The sequence below is a fragment of the Typopeltis vanoorti genome, chromosome 1 (genome assembly GCF_054136105.1).
Source record: "Typopeltis vanoorti isolate ZY-2024b chromosome 1, IOZ_Tvanoo_1.0, whole genome shotgun sequence".
NCBI lineage: Eukaryota > Metazoa > Arthropoda > Arachnida > Uropygi > Thelyphonidae > Typopeltis > Typopeltis vanoorti.
The window spans coordinates 53,717,104-53,744,457 of NC_143549.1; the positions used below are offsets into that span (position 1 = coordinate 53,717,104).

The 27,354-nt window shown below is 36.1% G+C and overlaps 1 protein-coding gene across 1 annotated transcript in view; it reads left to right on the forward strand.

Moving 5' to 3' along the window:
- Git (ARF GTPase-activating protein GIT1) overlaps positions 1–27,354 on the forward strand; it is a 707,749-nt gene that overhangs the window by 189,634 nt on the left and 490,761 nt on the right. The window contains exon 7 of the mRNA XM_090400625.1: positions 15,350–15,480. Coding sequence (XP_090256751.1) covers positions 15,350–15,480 — 131 coding nt within the window. The remainder of the gene's footprint in view (positions 1–15,349; positions 15,481–27,354) is intronic.

Consider the following 27,354-nt stretch of genomic DNA (forward strand, 5'->3'; position numbering starts at 1 on the left):
GCCAGGTCTCACTAATACCTACAATCTGAGATTGCAACATATTGATTAAGGCATCAAACTCTATCCCTTTGTTTCTGATACTCCTAGCATTCGTGTACAGATATAATAATCTACCTGTTTGTTCTTTTGTATTGTCTTGTCTGCAGTCTGCCTGACACAGTTGGACAACATGCAGATCTCTATACTCCAATACCTTACACATGTAGACACCTTTGCACATATTTAATAGGTTCGAACTGGACGAACACAAACCCAAAATCGTTCTCTCCTCGTCAAATTTTCATGACAAAGCCCATTCTCATCATTAACACAGTTGTATAACATTGTCTCTCTTACACTCACATTCACACTATTCCTCCCTTTATAATTTAGTTTCCTGACTCCCTATGCATTAGGTGTCATACCAGTTATTAGTTTTTTCTAGACTCCTGATACCAAACACATTCAGGTGTAGGCCATCCCTCTTATACAAATCTAGTCTTCCCTCAAACTCACTCCACACATCCAAAAACTCATATCCATTCCTTCTACACAGCCTACTCATCGAATCATTTGCAACCATATCTCTTGTTCTTAATTTATTTTTATCATAGCGAGGTAAAATACTGACAATTTTCACTTTCTCACACTTCACTGTCGTTTCTTCCAACAACCCTTTCATGTCCTCTCTCCCATACTGAACTTATTGCCAGATAAGGCACTAGTATTTACTACGACTACTATTTCTTTTACTTTTCTTTTCTGTTTTTGAATTACTTGCGCTATATTTTTAATTTTCGCTCCTGGAAAACTCGATGTTATAACTTGCTCATCTATAGCATGTTTTATTATAGAGTCACGATACCAAATAACTTCTTTCTTTTTACTAACAATATCACTTACCTGATTTCCGTTATTTCCTGACTTACCTGTTTCCTTGCTTTGTTGTTTCTTATTTTCCTGTTCATTTTTCTTTTTTTCTCCCTATACTTATTTAAATGCCTCTCAACTTTTTGCAATTCCCGTGTCGTCTCTGTGATGATCTGCTTCAACTTTGCTATTTTGGCAGTTCATTTTCATTAACCTCCTCCATGTGAACAATAACCTCTTTAGCAGGGCTAACTTTCTTGTTCTCGCCTGCGGTGCTTTTTTTTTTTAGCATTACATTTTTTGCCCTTTTTCTTTGGTGCCATTTTAAACGTATACTAAATATTGAATTATCTTGATAAAAATGTGATAAACTACTTAACACACTATCAAACACAAAATCTATACTAGTATACTACAAAACACTAATTTTTGAAGGGAAAACACAATAAAAACAGACAAAAATCACCAACTTTACAGGAGCACTAAATTCGCCGACCAACCACTGTATCCTTGAACCAGCATATAAGCCAGGGAATGTGGAGGGCAGTGATGAAGAACTGTATAAGCAACTTGGGTTAGCAAACAAAGGAAGGGTGATCATTATAGGTGATATTAATTATTTTAATATGGATTGAAATGAAGAGAGATCATTTAGGTATAAGGAAAACGAATTTCATGAGTTGTTGAGAGAGAATTATCTTAGGCAGTATGTAACTCTTTTACATACTGCAAGGATTGAAAGTCTTAGATCTAATCATTTCATTTGAGGATGTGATTGTAAGTGCAGCAATTTTGGTGAGAATGACCATGTGGTGATCACCTTGGTGGTGGCAGTCATATGAAGACATATAAGGAAAGGATATATGTAGAACTACAAGGCTGGTGATTGAGAAGCTTAGAAAACTGCTTTCAGCTATAGCATAAGATAAGGAGTGTAAAGGAGAGGGAGGTAAACACTGCTTGGAAACTGACCAAGAGATATTTAATATCAGTGTATGGATGTATTCCAAAGGTCAAAAGGCTGAAAAGGTAGGTTTCAAATTGATGAATGAAGGGATTAAGTAAAAAATCGGAAGAGGAGGATATTGTGGAGGCAACCCAAAATGAATAATGGTAACAATCAGTTGCATGAGAAGTATAAATAGCAGGCCAGCAAGGTGACTCAGTTGGTAGCATACAGTAGAAGTGAAGTATGAGCAAAGCAGGAAGAAAAAACTCTAGAGCAGTGGTGTTCAACCTTTTTTACTACGTGAGCTACTTTTCTATAAAAAGTTATTCGGCGATCTACTCTGCCTCCCACTGACGAGACCTCAATAAAGGTTGAAACCGGTCTGGGTAGTGGCCCTTCCCTTAATGCATAGCAGTATACATATCTTCAAGGAGATGTGCTTTGCATTATGGGAGATACTGAGACAAGGAGTGATGAGAGCTCGGTCCACCTTTGCTCGGAGTTGCCTGGTGTTGCACTACCTTACCCCAGTCCTGAAGATATTTTCAGGCGCAAACTTTGTTTGCTTACACTTGGATAAAGAATTAAACTAAATTTATTATAGTCTAACCAAATGAAAAATAAACTTCCAGTATATTATATAAGTTATTTGGGGATCTACTCTCTTATATAGATCACGTTCCCCCAACCTGATATCTGATTACGCACAAATGAACAACTAAAAATAAACAACTAAAAAAAAAATACGCAACTAAAAACTTTATTTGTGTATTTAAAAATTTATTTTTCTCTTTTAATTATTTTAATACAACAAAAAAAAAAACAAATATATTGGAATAAAATATTTATTTCTTAATTTTGGAAAACCAAAGTTAGAAAAAACAACAGATTGATTACAAACTCACAAGTTACAGGAAATGCTGGTTGATTAAAAAAAAGAAAAAAGTTAATGTGAAATTTTCCATTGTTTGGATCTCGCAATATTTTCATAGTCAAGTTGATATGAAGAAATGACCAATTGCAGACAATCATCCAAACAATCATTTGTAATTTGGTTTCTTAATTGATTTTTTATGACAGTCATATTTGAAAAAGCAGATTCTGACGAGTATGTTGATCCGAAACACGACAGAACTTTGCGCGCAATATCAGTTAATATTGGGAATTTTTTGCGCAATATCAGTTAATATTGGGAATTTTTCATGTGCATACTTCCAAATGACTTCGTTGTTTATTGATTTTAAATGTAAACTATTCTGAATGTTTATTATCTCAAGTTCTACTTCAGCTTGGTTTATATGAAACAGCTCACTAATTTTATTTGAAATTTCTGTAATGTTCAAGTTTTCTTGAAATGGATTATTAATAAAATATACAATCATTTCAGTTTTATTAAAATCTTTAAATCTTGAATTTATTTCTTTCTCATCTAATTCTATTTCACGAATAAATTCTTTTAAATCATAGCAAAGCATTTCTTGATTTTGTTCAAAAAATTTTAATAAATATTGGAGATGTCTAAATTCGCAGTCATTTATATTTTTCTTTAATAAAAGTATTGTTGGAAAGTTTTTATTGAGCTTAACATGTCAATTATATTTTTATCTCTACCTTGTAACTCTAAATTTAAATTGCTTAATTTTGTACAGAAATCTACTAAAAATGATAAGTGTAACAACCATCTTTTATCACTCAATTGTGGATAAATATCTTCTTTTTCATCAAGAAAAATTTTTATATCATTAATTAATACAAAAAATCTTTCTAAAAATTGACTTCCGCTTAGCCAATGAACATTATTGTAGAACAGAAGTTCCTTATCATCATCTGCCTGTAATTTAAATAACCGCCATTGCAGGGTTTTTCCCTCGAACAGAATTTAGAATTTTAAATGTAATATCCAAAACATCTTTTGTGTTTAATCTTTTACTACACCATACTTGTTGGTGAATAATACAGTGGTACGTTAAAAAAATCTAGATATTTGTCATCGTTTTTACATAATGAAATGAAGCCTGATTTATTACCTATCATTGCAGGAGCACTATCAGTAGTAATAGACACGAGTTTAAAAAGCGGAAGTTTGTGTTGTTTCACAAATTCATCAAATGCCAAAAAAATGTCTTCTCCCCTAGTCCTTCCTAATAATGGGTATAATTTTCAATTTTTACCATTATTAGGAAGGTTCTTCTTTACTTGAATAATCTTAAAATATCATGCGAATAAATACCAATTAACTGAGCTATATCAGTGAAGTTATTTGATTCATCGAATTGTAATGAAACATAACACACTGGTGAATGTCTGACATTAACTGAGTATTCCGATTGGCACTTAAAATTTCAACTCTTCTCATAACCGTTGTTCTGGAAAGTTGTAAATCTTTAATATTCGAAATGATTTCATTTTTATTTTTAAAATAAGAAAATAAAGATTCTGCTGCTGCTGCATGAAAAGATACTTTTATTAACTCTCCATCAGTAAAAGGCTTTTTTGTTTTTGCTAATAAATGACACACTTTCAAAGATGCAATAGTGACTGATATTGGTTTATTTATTACTTTCGAAATCATATTTTGTTGTCCAGAAAGTCCTGCCTTTAAATTCATAATTTTTGATTTATGTATCTCTGATTTTTTGGGAAAATCTTCATCATATTTTGCATGTAGCGATCGAAAATATCTCTCTCAATATTACCTTTTTTTTGGAATTGCGACAGATGAATTACAAATCAAACAACAATACTTTGCATTTACCATTGTGAAGAAAAAATCCGTTTCCCATGCCTTGTGAAAATGATACATCTTCAATTTCTTTGATACACTCATCATTATCCTCAAATTAAATGAAACACATACAGTGTGCTTTTGTTATACATCAACTTTTGCTATCTAGTCATTACTGCGACGTTGTAAACTTTTATTATTATTAAACTTTGTATACTTGTAATTTTTTTAATTACTTGTGATGTCTTTTACTGTATACTTTATTCTCCGTTGTTCTAATTTGCTGTGCACGCTTTCTCTCTCTAAGAATCTCTCGTTTATCTTATTACGTGCTATGTTTATCTACCTTTCGCATTACGAGTCTTATGCCTAAGATATTAGAAAATTTTTGAAATGAGACTGTGCCACTAATATCTTTGATTAGCAAAAAGAACTCAAATATACAGCTTTTAGATTTCTCTCTCTCTCTTTCTTTAACACAAATTCCTACATTAAAACTTTCACAAACAGTCGTGGTCTATTCTTTTTCTTAATTTCACGCTTTGGCCAAATCGCTTAGATTCCCACTCAACTAGTCCGATTTATTTTAGAAACAGTGCAGTTGTAAATAAACAAACAGGCAGCACTCTTTTAAAAAGAAAGTCAAACGACAATTATTTACATCACTATAAAATATACACAATTTTAACGTTAGGGAGATTGCTTTCTCTATCCATCTATAAAAACTCTTTAGCAAAAATTGGAACCTTCTTTCTTGAACATTAAATACTTTCTTTAACACATAAGGTTAACTACTCTCAGTTTACAAATTTTTACTTATTAATCTCTAAGCTTACTTGTAAAGAGGTTTCCTAGTGTTGTTATCATTACACATTTGATATCAATCTCTAACATGCCATTGATTCTCTTATGGACATTTCTTAACAATATTAAACATATATCTTAAAAGTCTTTCTTGTATCTACTATAACAGGAATTATATAAAAGTTTTGAACTTACAAAGGCTCTGTATCTCGCATTTACATTTCGGCTGCATCTCATCGGGAACATAGTGGGCTATGGGCTCATTCAGCTCCGGCAAATGGTTACCCCCCTCGCTGAAAAGAAAAACTTATGAGCAAAGGTGGTTCAGTTTACAAATTTTTACTTATTAATCTCTAAGCTTACTCGTAAAGAGGTTACCTAGTGTTATTATCATTACGCATTTGATATCAATCTCTAACATGCCATTGATTCTCTTATGGACATTTCTTAACACTATTAAACATATATCTTAAAAGTCTTTCTTGTATCTACTATAACAGGAATTATATAAAAGTTTTGAATTTACAAAGGCTCTGTATCTCACATTCAGTCAAAAGTCTTTAACTAAAAGTTCTATGGCAATTCTTTAGTCTCAGATCTTAAGGAAATTTTGGCTCGGCTGCATCTCATCGGGAACGTAGTGGGTTGTGGGCTCATTCAGCTCCGGCAAATGGTTACCCTCCTTCGCTGAAAAGAAAAACTTACGAGCGAAGGTGGTTCAGGAAATTTGCCTTGCCTTTTCTCCTCTGCTTGGGCTTGCCAAAAATGCCTGGACGACTGCCTTCTTTTTCTGCCGTTTCAACAGCTAGAACTGCTGTTAACTGGATCCCGCTCTGGCCTGGAAACTTTTCTCCGGCAGTTGGAACTCTTCCTTTTGGCAATTTGAAACCTTGTCTGCAGCCTAGAAGTAGTCTCTCGCTAGCGACGTCTCGAACTGAGAAGCTCCTTTCTGGAAGCGGTTAACTCCTCTCAAGCAACGTGGATCCGGCAGCCCCTCTGTACCTCTGATGGCAACTCTGGACTGGGCGGCCTCCTCTCTGACAGCAATTCTGGAACCCGGACCCCGTCTGCTTGCTTCAGTCCCTTTTTATTAGGCCTCCTCTGAGACCTCGCATGAAGTTTGGCAACCCCCAAAGAATCAGTATGAGTCTTTCATCTTAAGTTTCAAGTTCAGCACGCCTTTGGTTCTCCTCCGCTTTCTTTCGATTGTAAGTTGCCGGCCATCGGAAATTTATTTGAACTCTTTCTGACCAACTTCGGAGATGTTTACACTTGGAGCCTGTAAGCCTTTCTCATACATACAAGTTTCAATAACATTCTTTCTAATGCCGCCATGTACAGCTTCAGCGACAAAAACATTGCCTTTGTTTTTAACACTAACATATTCTTATTAAAGCAGAATATACAGTTAATTTCAGAAAGAGTTATTTACAAAAACATCTAATACAAACTAAACCAAGACAAACAAAGTTTATTTTTTTACAATATTCACATGGGGCTTAACCCAAGTAAAAAATCGATGTAATGTGCTTTGGAATATTTAAGCTACAATCGAGTTTTTACACTTTGCTTATAATCGTATTCACTCAGCTCGCTGTTTGACTTCTACTGATCCAAATTAATTCATTTACCCCGGACGTATAAGAAAATTACATCATCATCAAATCATCATCATCAAATTCCTGCCATGTACCCTCAAGGAGTGTACAGGATATTATAGTGCTACATGAAAAAAATTACATCCTTTTATTATCTTCCTATGTACAATTTTCCTCCAAATCAGTCTGTTAGTTGTCAAGACTCCAACATTATCAGATCTTATATTTTTATCGTCTAAGGCACTTCGTACCGTATCAATCCACCTATATCTTGGTCTTCCTCTGGGTTGTTTTGCTGCCAACCTGACAGAGAACACTTGTTTTGCTAATCTTTCTTCGCCCATTCTGTTTAAGTGACCATACCACCTGAGATTAGCTCTGCTAATGCATTCCTGGATGCTGACAATGTCAAGTTCTTTCTTAGTATCCTCATTTTTAATATGATATTGCCATTGATGCCATCTGTTCACGCCTATAATTTTTCTCAGCACTCTCATATCTGCAGTCTCTAGTCTTTGGTCAAGTGTTTTACTTCTGACCCAGCTCTCAGATCCATAAGTTAAAACTGGTTTGAACACTGTCTTGTATACAGCTAATTTAGTGTTCCAACTAATTTCTCTCTTATTCCATATGGATTTATTCAATTGACTTCCCACCATACCAGCTTTGCTGATTCTGTTGTCTATTTCCATATTTAATTTACCATCTTCACTAAAAATTGTGCATAAGTAGCTGAAATGTTTTACTTGTTCCACAGGCACTTCGTACCGTATCAATCCACCTATATCTTGGTCTTCCTCTGGGTTGTTTTGCTGCCAACCTGACAGAGAACACTTGTTTTGCTAATCTTTCTTCGCCCATTCTGTTTAAGTGACCATACCACCTGAGATTAGCTCTGCTAATGCATTCCTGGATGCTGACAATGTCAAGTTCTTTCTTAGTATCCTCATTTTTAATATGATATTGCCATTGATGCCATCTGTTCACGCCTATAATTTTTCTCAGCACTCTCATATCTGCAGTCTCTAGTCTTTGGTCAAGTGTTTTACTTCTGACCCAGCTCTCAGATCCATAAGTTAAAACTGGTTTGAACACTGTCTTGTATACAGCTAATTTAGTGTTCCAACTAATTTCTCTCTTATTCCATATGGATTTATTCAATTGACTTCCCACCATACCAGCTTTGCTGATTCTGTTGTCTATTTCCATATTTAATTTACCATCTTCACTAAAAATTGTGCATAAGTAGCTGAAATGTTTTACTTGTTCCACAGGTTCTCCGTTCACAACACATTTGAAATTTCAATAATTCTGCCTATTTTCATTGTCTTTGTCTTTTTATTGCTGACCTTCATACCATATCTGTTACAACAGGTATTCAATTTAGTCAGAGAATCTTGCAGACTTGTAGCGGATTTATATAGAAGTATAACATCATCCGCATAAAGCAAAGAGCTGACATTAACATCTCCAATTTTGATATCATGTTTAATACCACTTTCCTTCATAATGTGATCCATATAGATAATGAATAACAGAGGGGATAATGTACATCCTTGTCTCACACCAGATTTAACATTAAACCATCTTCCTGTACTTCCTTCAGTTCTAACTGCTGACTTACAATTCAAATACAATTACAAGTCTAAGTATTGCTTGATATAATGTCCCATTGACATGACACCATATAACTGTAGTGTATTGAATAGCTTCTTTCTTGGCACCTTTTCCAAATCGACAAAACTTAAATACAGATCTTTGTTATATTCCCATGCTTTCTTGACTATTTGTCATAAATTGAAGATCTGATCCTGACTGCCTCTATTTGGCCTGAATCCAGCTTGTTCTTCACCCAGCTTTTCTTCCACAATTCTTCTCAATCGTTTCTCAAGTATACTTGCATAGATCTTGCCAGGAACACTCAGTAGGGAAATACCTCTGTAATTCTCACATTCAGTTTTATTTCCCTTTTTATATATGGGTACTATGAGAGCTCTACTCCAATCATCAGGAATTCATCCCTCTGTCCAGGCTTTCTGAACTATGCAGTGTAGCCACTATAAGATTCTTATACCATCATACTTCAGCATTTCTGGTCGAATATCATCTACTCCTGCTGCCTTTCCACATTTTAAGCCCTTGATGGCTTTTTCTACTTCAAGTATGGATATGTATTCCTGACTGCATACCTGGTCAGTGTTTTTTTTTTTACCACTGTGCTGTCATCACTGGTTGTTTCATTTAGCAGTTTTTCAAAGTAATTACTCCATATTCAAGGATATCTTTTTCTTCCGTTTTCATGTCACCTTTATCATCTCTAACTCCTTTTACAGCATTCTTTCCTCCATTCCTAAGCTTCAACAATCTCCAGAATATTTTGCCACCTTCTTGATATTTATTTTCTATATTCTTGCCAAAGTCCTCCCATGACTTTTCTTTAGCTAGTTTTGCTAAAGAAAAAGTCATGGGAGGATGCAAGAATGCTACACAGTGTTTAGCATTCTTGCATTTGTTTCTGTATTCTCTAAGAGCACAAGCTGACTTATTTGCCAGGAACTTTTGATATGCTTTCTTCTTTTCCTTCACTGTGTCCACCATGGAGTTCTAATTTTTCTATCCTTGCAGACAACTTGACCACATGCCTCTCTAACTGAATCAATCAGGACTTTCTTCAAGGCTTGCCACTGAATCTCCAAGGTTTTGATTGCTGTTCTCAAACTCTTTCATTTTTTCTTCAATAATCTTTGTGTATTTTAGTCTAGAGTTCACATCTGAGAGCTGGTCAACTTTTCTCTGGCATTTCGGAAACTTCCGCACAGAGAGAATTCCAAAAAATAAAAAATAAACACATCAAGAAATATAGCAACCTTGTGAAAAACAAACCACAACCACAAATTCAACCGCTCCAGACAGTAATAAACCTCTCTTCCAAAAGGCTCAACGACGATGCCATCATCGCCCTTTGCCTCGGCCTTAATTTTGCCGTCGTTGAATGAAGTGCCGGTGCTTGACGTAATGGTGAACATCGAACGTGGAATCGGTCGCTTACCGTCGGAGATAGCTAACAACATCAGACTTGACGTAGCCAACATCCTCGCGCATTCTTTGCCGCCAAAAAGTAATTTATCATATGCCCAACGCACGGCTCTCCTGAAGCTACGTAAAGAAAAAAGTATCGTCATCACCAGAGCGGATAAGGATAATGTCACAGTCGTTCTTAATTCCAGTGAATACAATCGTAAAATGAACGTTATCCTCTGCGATCGCGCTACCTACATCCTGCTAGAACACGACCCCACAAAAACACAAGTTAAGAAACTAAAAATCTTACTCAAAAAAGTATCTTCCTGGCCCCCTGACGTCACGAAAAAACTTAAACCTTTCCCCCCCCCCCGAATATATGATTTACCAAAAATCCACAAACCCAATTCCCCACTCAGGCCTATAGTAGATGCCACCAATGCACCTTGCTTTAGACTATCTAAACAGCTGGCCAACTCTCTGATCCCCCTCACCTGAAGGTCCCCTTCCTATATATAAAAAACTCGACCCACTTTAAAGCCCTCACAGAAAATTTAACCTTGAATAAGACAGACATATTGGTAAGCTTTGATATCTCCTCTTTGTTTACCAATATTCCCTTAATTGACACCTTATCTCTCTTGGAAAACGTTTTTCCCTCTGACATCTTAGATCTCTTTTCCTTTGCCATTAACTCTGGTTATTTCTCTTGGAACAACAAAATCTACAAGCAGATAGAGGGAACTGCCATGGGTTCCCCTCTCTCACCCCCCCCCCCCCCCTTGCCAATTTCTATATGGAAGATTTTGAAAAATGAGCCATAGACTCAGCCCCACTCAAACCTTCTATCTGGCTAAGATATGTAGATGATGTGTTCTCTAATTGGCCTCATGGCCCAGACACATTAGACTCCTTCCTCAGTCATCTCAATAGTCTACATCCAAGAATCCAGTTCACTATGGAAAAGGAAAAGAACAATTGTTTACCCTTCCTAGACACCTTAGTCACACGCCTGCCTAATGATACACTTACCTTCACCGTATACAGAAAACCCACACACACAGGCAGATACATTCACAAACTCTCCCACCACCATCCCTCTCAACAATATGGCATTATTAAAACTCTTACCAAGAGAGCCCACAATCGTTGTTCCAGTGGAACCGCCCTCACTACTGAGCTTAACCGCATACACAGCACTTTCCTCTCCAATGGCTACAGCGATCACAGTATCAAAAAAATAATCAACTCCTCCTCCATTCCCCATCCTTCTCGTCAACAAGATTTTAAAAAGGCCATCACCATACCCTACATCCGTGGCACATTCGAAAAAATAGCCAAGATACTAAAACAGTACAACCTACACACAGCATATAAGCCCCACCGCAAACTTGCTACCCTTATCCGTTCTACGAAAGATCAGCTCCCTCCTCTCTCTCTGCCTGGAGTTTACAAAGTACCCTCTGTAAGCTGGCGTACTTTGGACAGACAGGCAGATCAGCATCCATCTGTCTAGAGGAACACAAGTCTTACATCTTCAAACACAACTATGGCCATTCAGGCTTGGCTGACCATGTTTTGGACACCACCCACAGGGTATCATGGAAGAAAACCACCATGCTCCACCACAGCAAATTCAAGAAAGAGAGACTTTTCTTAGAAGCAGCAGCAGCTCTCAAAAACCAACCAAATCTCAATAAATATGGTTGCATTAAGCTTCCGAAGATTTGGGAAACACTCATCACCAGAGTTCCCACCTTACATTCCAGGCCACCTACTACTGCCCTTAGAGGACGCTATACCTAGATAGGACTTTAGTGTCACCCATGTGGTTGGGCTTAGTATTGTTTGTTATTTGTGTATATGTTACATTAATTTTTTTTGTAATCCCCGTAGATGTCCTGGTGACTAGGACGAAATATAGGAAGTATTAAATTCTATTTTAATTCTTTTTGAGTGTTGTAAAAAATCCATTAAGCCTCCAACATGATGGGCAACTTTTATTTGCTTTAAAACTTTCTTATATGTTATTCTTTTCAATATGAAATTCAATTTTATCCTGCTCAAGACTAAATAGTGATCACTTCCAATTTCAAATCCTCTGTATAATCTGGTGTCCCGCACCAGGGAGAAAACATCACTATCAACAATAACATAGTCAATGCGAATTTTCTTATTCCTTGCCTCTTCTCTCCATGTAAATTTGTGCACATTTCTATGTTGAAACATGGTGTTAGTAATAACCAGTCCATGTCCTGAGCAGAAATCCAACAGATATTTGCCATTATTATTATCTTTGCTCTTTTCTCCAAATTTTTCCAAAATATTTTTGTATGTTTCACAATCATTTCCTACTCTGCTATATAGATCCCCAACTAGGGCCAACTTTTCCTTTTTCACTGTGTCAGTTGCTTTCTCTATAGCCTCAAAAAATTCCTCCACTTCTATCTTAGTAGAACCTTCTGTGGGACCAATAAGGCACAAATAAATAGGCAAAAATTCATAGGCACAAATTAATCTCATTGTCCAGTTACCCATTCTCATATTTGTCCACATTGCTCTACTTGAGATTGACTGCCATGCAAGAAGATTAGCCTCGTATTTTCTGTTGAATACTATGGCTACGCCTTCTTTTCCTTGATTGTCATTGCCTGATAAGAAATTTACTGATTTGACAATTTTAACGAAAAATAAATAAATAATAGTAATACACTTAAAGCGAATTAAAAATAATTCAAAATAATGATAAATAAAATATTATGTTTTCAGCTTTAATTAAATTTTTAACTAAGGAGGAATACACAAGAGATCGACCAAAAATTGCTCCGCGATCGACGGGTTGAACACCCCTGCTCTAGAGAGTTTTATAGGGAACCCATCCACAAGAGGTTCGTCAACCTATAGTACACTAGTACCATGGATGGGCAAGAAGGAACTTGTTCACAATTATCTTTAAAAAAGCTGTGGATTGTATTCTTTGGGAAACATAAGATGGTAGACTGTTCAGAAAGCAGCAATGGAAAGGATGAATGAAGAGGAAGAGAAATTTTTTCCATGAGCTTGGAGATGCACTATGAGGAAGTGTTGTTAGTTACTGCATGCGTTTGAAGTGATTTGACAGAGAGCAGGAGTATTATTGATGCTAATTCTAATGAACAGCAGCTGTAGAAGTATTTATAGAAGATGCAAGCAGTGAAAAATTGAACATCTATGTGAAAGTGATGGATCATCGATTGTTTGACTGCTCTTTTCTGTACAGAGTCCAGTATCTTTAGGGAGCTCTTGGTGGAACCACTCCAGATATGGGCACAATATTCAGTGGTTGGATGGATTTGTATAAAGTTAGGAATTGTTTGAATTTAAAAGTAATGCTTTGAGAGAAAAAGAAAAGTCTAACTTTTTTTCTTTGGAGGCACAGGGGGACAATATTTATAATATATATGCCAAGAGAGATTTGAGGTTAGTGTTATACCAAGATGTAAAATCTCATCATGCATGGAGATAAATGTCAAGTTCTTTCCTAATATCCTCATTTTTAATATGGCAACATCATATTAAAAATGAGGATATTAGGAAAGAACTTGACATTGTCAGCATCCAGGAATGCGTTAGCAGAGCTAATCTCAGGTGGTATGGTCACTTAAATAGAATGGGAGAGGAAAGATTAGCAAAACAAGTGTTCTCTGCCAGGTTGGCAGGAACACGATCCAGAGGAAGACCAAGATATAGGTGGATTGATATGGTACAAAGTGCCTTAGACGATAGAAATATAAGATCTGATAATGTTGGAGTCTTGACAAGTAACAGACTGATTTGGAGGAAAATTGTAGATAGGAAGTTAGTAATGATGTAATTTTTTCATGTAGTACTGTCATATCCTGTACATCCCTTGAGGGTACATGGCAGGAATTTGATGAGAAGGATTCTTTTTTGTGTGATATAAGACAATCTGGTTTTTCTTGCATTTTGGGGATCTGTATTTCAGATGGGCATCACTGTGGTATTTTCATTGTGCTGTAAGGGTGATTATCATTATTTGGTGACATTAATTCTGGATTATGAAAATCATGAATGTTGCTTATGACTTTGTTCTAAGTGGCCTCAAGTGTGTGTGTGTGGGGGGGGGGGGGGGGGCTATATATATCACTATTTTCATCAATTCCTGATATGTTCCTGAAGGGATGCACAGGATACTATGATAGTGCTATATAATTAAGTGTATGTTGTTACCAGCTTCCCATCAGTAATTTTTTCCATATCAATTTCTTTGTCAAGTTGCTGATATTTTTAGATCTCATATTTCTGTTTTCCAGGATACTGCTAACTGCATCAATTCACATAGATCTTGGTCATCCTCTGAACATTTTTCTTGTCATCAAATACCTCCTTTGGTTACCTTTCTGTTTAGGTTATCCCTGCTCAAACATTTTGAATGTTGATAATATCAAGTTCCTTTCTAATATTTTCATTTTTACTTTAAGTGTGCTAGTGATGTCACCTTTATCCATATAAGTTTTCTATAATTCACATCTCTTGTTGTTAGAGTAGCATTAATGGACTAGAGTAGTTTTTTGGATTGTGTTATTTCTAGCCCATTTCTCAGGATAAAATTTGTTTGAAGATTGTCTTGTATACTATAATTTAGCAGGTTGGTTAATTTCTCTCTTCCATATTCATTTATTTATATTTTCCTATTTCTGTTTTCATATTTTCATCTAAGATAACAGATGAGGAGTAAACATATAGGAAAATGTAAAAAATCTAAGATACTAGAAAAGAAGCTAACATTTATGTTCAAGAATGTGTGCAGGTAGGGCTAATCTAGATAGTATAAGGTAGGGATAGATAGCAGGTAGGGCTTATTTTCTAAACAGAATACAAAGAGAAAAATTAACAAAACATTTAAGTCAGTGAAGGAAAATAGTAAGTTAAGGACCTGACAGACATAGTAGACCACTGCAGATAGGATTAACTACCTATTGTGGCATTAACTGCATTGATATAATGCCAGGATGCCTTGTTTTCTCTAGGTAGTTTGGCTTGACAATAGATACAACATATGAGAGACTGGCTAACTCACCTTTAGTTCAGAAATGGCTTAGAATTGCAGTTTTTGTGTTAGATAGATTGTGGGCTTGACTCCCTTTAAACAGAGGGTGTTGTTATTGTTAACTTTTGGCTCACTAGCATACCATGGGCTCCCAGTCTTCCATGGATGCTATTTGAGAATCAGTAATTTTAAAAGTCTTTGATGGATTAATCAGTACCTTTATTACTCCTCTTTGGAATGAACGGTGAAACATAAATCAAGATATCAATTTACATATATAAATAAATCATTTATCTGCTATTTTTTTCAAAAATTAACTTTGTTACTTTTTTCTTTTTTAAATTTCTTTAAAGGAAAAAGGTAACACTCCTCTCCACATGGCTGCTAAAGTTGGGCAGTCTTCTCAAGTTGAATTGTTGGCTGTTTATGGAGCCGATCCAGCAGCAGTTGATAGAGAGGGAAAAGCACCAATTGAGTATGCTAAGTATGTATGAGATTACACACACATAAGGTTAGCCATGTTGTTCATTATCATAAGCAGTTTTCTTGTTTGTAGCAGTTTATTTTAGGAATAAATAATGTGCTTTGTCTTCAGATTATTTCATGCTGTATTTAGTCTTTTCATGTATAGCTCTTTCTTTATTGCTTTTTTACTTCAAAATAGGATTTAAATTTTGCTTGATTTCTTCACACTATTTTGTTTAGTGATTTGTTTTAATTGGCATTCTTAAGCCTTTCTCATTGCTTAAATCAAAATGTAATTTATTTTCTAACTAGAAGGAAATAGAAATATCATTATTTTCCTCTTATAATTACATGCTACTTACTGATGTATAAATATAAATGTTTCCTGATTATTATAGCATTATATTTCCACTTTACTCAGACTATCTTATTTATTTTTTGCGAATGATATCCCAAATGTGCTGTTTAAGATTAGATTACTCCATATTAATTCAATAGTTTACTTGGATTAGTTCTACTTAACACATTCTGGAATGTTCATAAAACCAGGTGTTTATTAACGTGATTCACCCTAATGCTATCTTCTCACTTCCTTAAGTTCATTTAGATATATGCTATGTTTAGTCTCCATTCTTGTTATTGTTTCATTTCCAGCTTAACTGTCCAATCCGTATGTCAAAATTACTTTGAACATTCTCCTATATACTACTAGTTTCATCTTTTGACTGATTGCTGTCTTATTCCATGTAAAATTTTCCAACTAGGTTAACACTTGACTTTGTGATAAATGTTTTTTTTTTTTTTTTTGACTACTATATATTACATAAGATGACAGAAAAATTTGGTTTAATAGGTTGGAGATTTTGATACAAACTATTAGCCTGCTAGTTTTGCCACATTAATTGGTGGCTTCTTCTGGGTCAGATAAATCCACACATAGCAGCTTAAAAAAAAAAAAAAAAACGAGCTTAAGTTACGAATTAATACATAACTGAAAGATGAAAAAATATCAAATTCATAGTAACCATTACACAAATGCGTGGAGCATCGATGTGAGCACTTGGTCAAAAAAGAGTTTGCAGTCACTCCAGAGTTTATACCTAAAATAGACATTATGTGCAATGTCGGGAAGGCTCTCCATTTTTTACCTGAACCTGTTGTGAATAATATAAGGTTAAAGACTGCGATCCTTCTCTCATCTTCTCGACCTCCAAAAAAGAACATAACCCCCTTAGAAAAAAGAGCACTGACTAATTTAAAAAAGAACAAAGAGATAATTATCCTCAAAGCTGACAAAGGAAATTCCACCGTCATTTTAAATACGAGAGATTAAATATCAAAAATCTCGTTTTTACTTTCCGACACATCCGCTTACTGTCAGACTCGGACCCTACTTGGACGAACTATATAGAAACCAACAACCTTCTGCGTAACATGGACACATAGCCAACAGACCTTAAAAAGAAACTGAAGTCAATGCATCTGCTAACTCCACGTTTATACGGATTGCTGAAAGTACACAACCAATATACCTCTTCATCTGATTGTAGATGGAATAAACTCCCCAACTTATTTGTTATCCAAACATCTCGCCTGTCTTCTAAAAGCACACGTTAGAAATACAGATACATATATCAAAAATACACAATACTTTATTGAAATGCTAAGAAATATCTTCATATCAAGAACAGACATTCTATCTAGTTTAGATGTTGTGTCTTTATTTACGAATGTCCCAGTGAATGAAGTTATGACTCTCATAGATAGTAAACCAACAACAAGACAGTGTGGATTTATCTGTCTTGAGAAAACAAGTCTGTTTCCTCAAGACATTGCCCAACTTCATTCACATTGCCATAATTCTAATTTCTTCAAGTGGAATGGAAAGATCTAAAAACAACTTTGTAGATCTTGAGATTGTAGAGCAAACAAAATGACATCTTACTACATATGGATCCAAAAACCGTCAGTGTGGTGGAGATATGTTGATGACATATTTATATGGAAACATAGTGAGGCCGAACTGTGATTTCCTAACTTCCATAAACTTGTTTCATCCAAAAATTGAGTTCACCTTGGAACTTGAAAATGAAGGGAAATACCTTTTTTGGATATATTAATTACAAAACAAACGGATGACATCATTGGTCTAAATGTATACCACAAGCTAACCCACACAGGCCGTTACCTGCATTTCGGCTCATCACACCATATTTCACAAAAATTAAGCATTATACATATGCTAAAAAGCAGGACAACTTCAATCATAAGAGACGACAGAGTATCAGACAAATTAGATTTTATTCTCCAAACATTAACAAACAATGGATATCCAAAGGAAAAAAGAAAAAAGAATACTTTTTTCCAACCCCTCTCAACAGCAAATCGAAGAAACTCATCACAGGACTTCTATTTCCATTCCTTTGGCTTGCACACTTTCACAAAAAATTGCCAACCTGCTAAAGCCTCACGACATTCAAGTTGCCTTCAAACTAATAAAGACAGTGCACACAATATGTTACATTCATCTATAGACAAGAATCCTTTTAATAAACACTGGAGTTTTCAACATTCCTTGTTCTTGCAGCCTAAATTACATTGGACAAACTTCTAGAAGTCTAGAAATAAGACAAAAGAAGCACATCAGAGACGTAAACAACAGCAGAGAGGACAATTCTGGTATAGCTTTCCATTTTTTCAACACTAACCACAACATTGAATGGGATAAAAGTACTATGCCATCCATAGAGAGGACTACAGTTTCCACAACATAAAAGAAGCTGCAATAGTTATCCACTCACAAGGCACCCTGAACAAAAATCAAGGGATGATCCTTTGCGATATCTGGAAATCACTCATAAGATCTCTCAAAATATCAAAGTTCAACTTCGCAGCCAATTATAGGATGCACCTGCATAACAATGACTGACCAAGTGCTAACATCCATGCCCCACACATTTGTGTAATGGTTTCTATGAATTTGATATTTTTTCATCTTTCAGTAGTTATGTATTATATCATAACTCAAGCTCGTTTTTGTTTTTAATCTGTTGTGTGTAGATTTATCTGGCCCAGAAGAAGCCACCAGTTAACTTGGCGAAACTAGTAGGCTAATAGTTTGTATCAAAATCTCCGACCTATTAAATGCAATTTTTCTGTCATCTTATATAACACTTGACTTATTTTATTATCTGTTTTCATATTTAATTTCCAATCTTCACTCAAAAAATGTGCTGCCAAAATATTTCTACTTCTGAAAGTTCACTACTGAAAGTTCAATTTTCTGTTTTCTGTGTGTTCAGAGTTTATTATCATCATCTTCACCATCAAATTCTTGACATGTACTTCCAGGAGTGGTGGGGGTATTCAGGATATCATTATGGTTGTACTACATGAAAAGTTAAATCATTACTCACTTCCTGTCAACAGTTTTCTTCCAAATCAATCTGTTCTGTCAATATTCCAGTATTATTAGACATTATATTTCTGTCATCTAAGGCATTTCTTACTGTATCAGTGCACATAGATCTTGGTCTTAATCTGTGATTATTGCCATAATCACAGATTAAAAGGTTAGCAAAAGCATTTTTTTGCTTACCTTTCCTCACCCATTCTGTTTAAGTGACCATACAAATGAGATTAGCTCTGCTAAAACGTTGAATGCTAACTGTTCAGTTCTTTCCTAATATCCTCATTCTTAATATGATACTGCCATTAATACCACCTGTTCACTCCCCTAATCTTTCTTAGAACTCTCATATCTGTGGTCTCCAGTCTTTATCAAGTGTTTTATTTCTAACCCATCTCTCAGATCCATAAGTTAAAATTGGTTTAAATGCTATCTTGTATATCACTAGTTTTGTGTTTTGATTTTCTCTCTTATTCCTTATAAATTTATTCAGTTGACTTCCTACTATACCAGCTTTGTTAACTCTGTTGTCTATTTCTGGATTTAATTTCTATCTTCACTAAAAATTGTGCCTAAATAGCTGAAATATTTTACTTGTTCTATAGATTCTTCATTCAAATGCAGGTGATGTTTTCAACGTTTCTTCCTATTTTCACTGTCTTTGTCTTTTTTATGGTTGATTTTCATACCAAATTTATTACAACAGTTATTCACTTTACTCAGGGAATCCTAAAGACATGTACTGGATTTATTTAAAAGTATAACATCATCTTCATGAAGAGCCGAGATTAACATCTCAAATGTTGATATCAGGTTTAATATCACTTCCCTTCATAATGTGATCCATATCAAGGAACAGAATGGTAAGAGGTGCGATGTATGGAGACTTGATGATTTGTGGTGTGCAAGATAAGATGCCAGAGGAGTGTTTGCCTGGAGGAACAATAAAAAAGTGTTGCTGTGGCCATTAAGCAGGGTGAAAGAGTAGATGAAATGATTGTGGTGGTGGTGGGCATGAATGACTTGACAGGCAGTGTAAATCGGGTGGCGAGAGAACAGAGATTCATGCTTGAGGTTGAAAAGTACAGAAGAAAACTCGGAGAGGGAAGATGTGTGTTTTGCCCAAGTATAATAATGACATGCTGAGTAGAAGAGCATTAATAATGAATAGCATGAGAGCCAGAATGTGTCAGAAGAGAGGCTTGGAATATGCAGATGCTTGGAGGGCATTTGAGGACAGAAAGGAACTGTATGCAAGAGACAGTTTACATTTGAATGAGGAAGGATGTTGGCATCTTGAGAGATTGCTGTTCTCTGAATGAGTCAGTGTGTCAATGCAGGGAAACTAGAAGTACCAGGGTGGATGGGATGGTAGTAGGAGTGGCTTCTTGTAGGAATAGGTGCTTGGAAGAAGTAGAAATATATCAGGTAATGTTGAGTGCAGTGGAGTCTGGAGGTGGATAAAGATAGGTATAGAAACAATGACGTGTTTTTGCTTTATACTAATGCCAGGAATATCCAGAATAAAGGAGATGAATTGTTGGCACTGATAGCATCAGCCTGTCCAAAGATTATTGGAATCTCTGAGATGTGGTTGATGGAAGATGATATAATAACAGGAATAGAAGAAGCAGGGTACAGCATTTTACGAAAGGATAGGAAGGCGCAGTGGTGTAGTACTGCTTATGATAAGTGATGACTTACATCCTCAGGGTGGATGCTTTGGAGGGCACTGACACTAATGGTTTTGAAAGCATATGGTGTGAGGTAGAGGTGGAGACGACAGGATATTTAGTGGGGTGTTGCTACAAACCAAGGAGCACAGAGGGTGGGGACCAGGAGATGCTTAGACAGTTGAGCTTGGCAAGCACAAGAAGAATGATTGTTATGGGACATTTTAACTACAGCAGTATAAATTGAGAAGAGGAAAATGCATGTAGTAATAAGGGAATGGAATTTCTAGAATTTTTGAAGGACAAATGTCTTAGGCAACATGTAATAGAAGGAACACGTGGTTTCAAGAGTTTTGGATTTGGTCATAGCATTATAAGAGCTGATTATAACTGAGATGGCATCTCTCCAATTGACATGCAGGAGTATGATGAATAGACATACAGGAGTATGTCTGAGAAGGGAATATATGTGGAATTATAAGGCAGATTATTGTAATAGTTTTAAATATCGACTTGAGGCAGCTCCATGGAGGGAGGAATTGGAAGGGTGAGATATCATTAGTGCTTGGGAAATTATGATGGAATATTTGTTAGTAGCAATAATAAGCTGCTGAGTGAAGAACAGGTCACATTTTGGTGTAAAGGGGATGACAAACAATTTATTTATTTAGCGTATGGCTCATACATGAAAAGTTACATTACTTTAATCCTTAATATATATGGATGTAGTAATAGACATATGTACAATAATAAGACATAATACAGTCATAAAAGAGACACTCAAGAATCAAGAATAGGCTACAACTGAATGTCTAGGTTGATTATCCAGTTGACTTCATTTGTTTGATTATCCAGTCAAACTTCATCCATGCAAGGTGTAGCATCGATGAAGTCTGACAGGTTTCCACTGTATGCACGTTGGACACATTCTGCTGTAATATGATTAATTGTCTGGCAGGGTGATCCACAGTCGCACCTGGGTGAGGCAATCATGCCCCATTTGTAAAGGTGATCTGCACATCTGCCATGGTTGGTGCGGATTCGGTTAAAGGCAGACCAAGTTTTCCGAGGTAGGTCAAAACCCGAAGGTATCTGTATTGGGTCCACTAATTCATGGAAAATCCCTGTTGAAGTGTTACACAAAAGAATCTTTCCACTTCTCCTTCATGTTGGAACTTGTCTCTGCAAGATTTTTTGCTGTTAAGATTGGAGGGTGCCTTGACTTTAGCCTGTTTATTTCTAGGGGTGGGATGTCTTCATGGATTGGAAGATTTTGGATTTTCATGATTTTGCTGTATTCATGTAGAAGAAAGTTGGATCTACAGATGTGTGGAGGCAGATGTTGCTTAGCACTGGGAGCCAGTAGGTTGGGATTGATTTTACAATTCCAGAAATAAGGTGCATAGTGGTGTTAAGCTGGGCATCAACCAAATACACATGGGCACTGTTCAGTCATACGGGTGAGCAGTATTCAGCAGTAGAGTAAACGAGGCCAAGAGCAGTGCAGCGAAGCATTGTTGTTGAGGCATCCCAAGTTGTTCCACATAGTTTTTGCAGTATATTGTTTCTTGTTTTTTAGCTTGGATGATGTGTTAACGAGATGTGGTTTAAAATATAGTGTTCTGTCCAGAGTGATGCCCAGATATTTCGGGAATCTGTTGTAGCGTAGCAGTTTGTGGTTGAAGTAGACCGTGAGTTCTTTGTTAGCCATTTCTATTGTTCAGGTGGAAGCATGAAACTTCTGTTTTGCTTGGATTTGGTTGTAATCTCCATTTGCTGAAGTATTCATCTAGGACTGCAAGGTCATTTGTTAGTGTATCTTCTATTGTAGTAAAATTGGTGTGTCTGGTGGCTAGAGCAATGTCATCAGCTTAGCAAAACTTCTTGGAGGCTGTATTAGGCAAATCTGTGATGTATAAGTTAAAAAAGGAGGGGAGTCAGAACTGACCCTTGTGGTAGTCCATTATCCAGTGTTCTTTGTTTACTTTTGTTCTCGTCCATGCAGACTTGGAACAGGCAGTTACTTAGCATGTTATTGATTAGTTTTGCTATTGTTCTACATGGGACTGCACGGAGCAACTTGCAGACTGTGCCATGCCTCCAGAGTGTATCATATGCTGCAGTAAGATCTACAATAGCTTTAGCTGTTTTCCAGCATTGTTGGTAGCCTGCCTCTATATGTGTGTGTGGTGAGTGACAGAACCTGATCACAGCAGCTCCGTTTATGTCTGAATCCGGCCTGTTCCACTGGGACTTGCTCTGTAATCTTAGGGGCAATTCTATTAAGGATGAGCCTTTCTAGGAGCTTATAGCAGATGCTAAACAGGGTGATTGGTCGGTAGTTTTCTGGTTTGTTGTTGGTTTTTCCTGGTTTTAAGATGGGGATAATTTTTGTCCTCTTAAAAAACTTTTGGAAGTTTGTCAGTCTGGAGGATGTCAGAGAAAAAGCAAGCCAACCACTGTTGAGCTTTTTTGGCCTGTCCTCAACAGGAAATCAGGGTGAATTCCATTGAAACCTGGAGCCTTGCCTGGTTTCATATCCATTAGAGCAGTGTTAATATCTTCAAGTGTGAAGGTCGTGAATATAGAGGGTCTGATGGTCTGTTATTTTTCAAATATATAAGTTCTCTTTTTATTTGAAGAGTGTGTTGTTTGTCCTTGGTGGTATATCTTGATGTGTTGACAATATGTGATGCATATTGGTTAGGAGAAATAGCTGATTGTTCTCGGGCAGTCATGGTGCCACTACCTAGTTTTCTTAGAAGGCTCCATGCTTTTCTACTGGAGTGCTGAAAATCGAGTCTTTGTACTGTTTCAGTCCATTTCTTCTGTCGGCTGGTGTCAAGGCTGTGAATGAGTTCATCTGCAATGTCAGGATCGCCACACTCTAGACATTCTCGATAGTTTATTACTATCATCGTCCCATCCAGGAATATACTCCTTCCGGAAGCCTCTTGTATGGTCTTCTTACCTACCGCTAGGACAGCTCCCACAAATCTCTTGTAATCACTGCTTGTTGGAGGGATCCAACAGACATATTTGTTAAGACAGGCAGCAAATGTATCACAGTTGGCTTTCTGGAAGTCCCAGTGGTGACATTGGAGATGGATCTGACAAGAGGTACCTGCAGACCTACCTCTAATATAATTGGTCTATGTTGGCTTCGGGGAAAGTTGGAGAGAACTCCTCTCAATGTGGGTAACGGTTGTCCATTGTTGTCTTGAGTGACGAAGCAGAGGTCGGGGTTGTATGCCCTGTTCCAAGCTGCTGATCTGAAAGAAGATCCATCTTTTGCATCGAAAATTAGGTGCATGTTGTGAATTTATGCCAGTTCAGTCAAAGTCTCTCTCCGTATTCATTGTTGGAAGCATATTTCCATAGCGTGTGGTGGCTGTTAAAGTCGCCTATATGCATCGCAGGGTGGTTGTGCACTGGTAGAACTTCTGGAAGCCACGAAGGGCAAGGGGTTTATACATGTTGGTAATGGTTATGTTCCCTATCATAGTTGTTATCAGATGCACACTGCTGACAAGGCTGGTTGTAATGAGGTGGGAATCTTCTAGGGCAGCGCTTCCCAAACTGTGGCCCGTGGCCCCCTTGGGGGCCGTAGGTTTTGTTGAGGGGGCCGTGAAATAATGAAAACAAATTTAAAATGTTTTAAGACTAAGTAGATTTTTTATTTAAAAGAAACGTATTTAACTTTTATTATTTATTATTTCTTTTTTGTTATTTTTTATATTTTAATGGAAAAATTCACACATTGGTGTTGGTTCACAAACTTTGCTTCCTGCGTATTTCGGCGCTTAATGAATATTAATAAATTTGCAACATATGGTTTTGCTTGAGTCTATATATACAGCATAGTTTCTGTATGGGGGGGGGAACATGTGATTTATTAATTAGTGTCATTTTTATCCCAGCTGTCTCTAATTGCACTATTTGTTGAGAAATATATTACACAGACTGCTTATACCTTATTCACTGACATAATAAAAGTACTTGTTTTTCTTGCCTCTGCAATATAGTGGCTATTGGGGGAGGGCGTGTTGTTTACCGCGGGAGCTAGTTACTATCGCCCTGCTCTGAACGTGTTTCAGCTTTTTTTCATTTGCGAGGTATGTGTGAAACGTTTTAATTTCTTTTTTTGAAAAGTGAAATCATGGGTGCGAGTTATATGAGAGTAAGTACAGTATTTCAATTACCAATAAGTACATTGGTACATTCTTTAAATGGAAAAATATCTGGGATTACAGTGATAATACAAAACGAGTTTGTAATGACAGTTTGTGTGTAGTTTCTGAAGAGAAAGAGGTGTGTAAAGAATTCACAGAAACACAGAATTCCCATCAGATGCAATGTTATTAATACGCTTAATATTATCGGAAAGATTTGCTGACTTGCTGGACACTCGACCAGTGGATCGCATTCAAAGGTAAATATGATTGGTTAGTTTGTAGGAACATTTTTCTGTTTTGTGACTTTTCTCCCTTTACGGTAATTATGCCTACATTATTGTGTTATTATTCAACAATTGTTTACAGTTTTGAATGTGTATATAAGGTCAATATCAACAGTAGCCTGATTACGAACGGGTGATGAAAGGGACGAGGAGGTTTTGATCTTCCCCGGATAGTATTCAAAAGGAAAATACAAAACATTTTCCGAATAACTTTTTATAAGACATTTCTGTGATTTCACGATCCATTTCAGGCTTGCAGTCACGAGTATGACCTTTTGTTATCGAAAAAAGAACAGCTAATTGTGCTTTCAAGTGACAGTGGAATTAAAATGAAATTCCGTGATCGTGGTTCGGCTCGATTCTGGATCTCGCCTTCAGCGAGAAGTGAATTTCCCAAATTTGAAGAAGTCGAAAATCGTCATGCAGTTTTCTACAACCTATCTTTGCGAGAAACGATTTTCATCGCTCTTTCAAATGAAAACAAATTGCAGAATTCGTTTTATATCCAGCAACTCTGCAAGGTTGAGAAGCTCATCCATCTCGTTAAAAGAAAATAGTAACATAATTATATAATTTTATTTATTTGTTTAATAAAAATTAAAACTTTGTTTTTTTAATTTTTATCCATAAAATTTAATTTTTTATCTATATATATATCCAGCCTGGTTGGCCGACTCTCCAGCCAAAAGGCTGCGAGTTCGAAGCACCCACCGTGGGCATGGATGTTTGTGATTGTCTGTGAAAATACTAGTGGTAGTGGTCGGCAGTAGACAGCATTGGTGTAGATGATGATGATGATTCTAGTTGTGGTTGGTGAAGACGGAGAGTTGTAAAGTAGGTGCCCTTCCTCAATATGTCTTTGGACTACCTGGAGGTGTTATGTAATAATAATATCAACAAGCTTTATATGTTCATTGTGCATCACATAGTTTGAATTTGGCACGTGGAAATGCTATATCTGTGACAAATGAGAAATTGCATTGGCATAATTGAAAAGGTGCACAATTTCTTTAATACCCCTAAAAGACAGGACGTCCTCGTTGTTTATAATATTATCATCATCATCATCAAATTCCTGCCATGTACCCTCAAGGGGTGTACAGGATATGACAGTACTACATGAAAAAATTACATCATTACTAACTTTCTATCTACAATTTTCCTCCAAATCAGTCTGTTACTTGTCAAGACTCCAACATTATCAGATCTTATATTTCTATCGTCTAAGGCACTTTGTACCGTATCAATCCACCTATATCTTGGTCTTCCTCTGGGTCGTTTTCCTGCCAACCTGACAGAGAACACTTGTTTTGCTAATCTTTCCTCTCCCATTCTATTTAAGTGACCATACCATCTGAGATTAGCTCTGCTAACGCATTCCTGGATGCTGACAATGTCAAGTTCTTTCCTAATATCCTCATTTTTAATATGATATTGCCATTGATGCCATCTGTTCACGCCTCTAATCTTTCTCAGGAGTCTCATATCTGCGGTCTCTAGTCTTTGGTCAAGTGTTTTACTTCTGACCCAACTCTCAGATCCATAAGTTAAAATTGGTTTGAACACAGTCTTGTATACAGCTAATTTAGTGTTCCGACTAATTTCTTTCTTATTCCATATGAATTTATTCAGTTGACTTCCCACGATACCAGCTTTGCTGATTCTGTTGTCTATTTCTATTTATATTGTTTATAATATTATAATATTAATATCTTTTAAGATTTATATCTTTATTTAGCTTGCAAAAAATATTTGCATGCACCTTACCTTGTCTAAAATAATACAAAAATCTGACAGTGACCTCTTAATTGCCCTAAATTTTGTTGATGATGTTGTGGCTCAATTAAATACTGTTTGTGAAACACCAGATTCTTCATTTAAAGATATTTATGATGAAGCATGTATAAAAGCCAATAATTTTAATATTAACATTAAAAAGCCAAGGACTTCATCAATACAAACATTAAGGTCCAATGTTTCAGCCGATTCTGTAGAAGAGTATTTCAGGAGAATTATTTCATTCCATTTATTGACCAAATATTGACTCAACTTCATGAAGTTTCACTAGGCACCGCAACATTTTGAAATATATTTTTTTCTCTTCTACTAAATGGAAAAGATGCTTTAACAGCAAATGCAGTGGAAGATTTTCGTCAATTGTGTGAATTTTATGCTGGTGATTTGCCTTATACAAATCCAGCAATTTTGAACGCCGAATTCAAGTTGTGGTATAAGAAATTTGAAAAACCATTTGCAATAACTCCATGCAAAAATGCTGTTGATGCAGTCTCAATGTGTGACAAAATGATATATCCTAACATTTACAACTTATTAAAAATATTTGCAATGCCT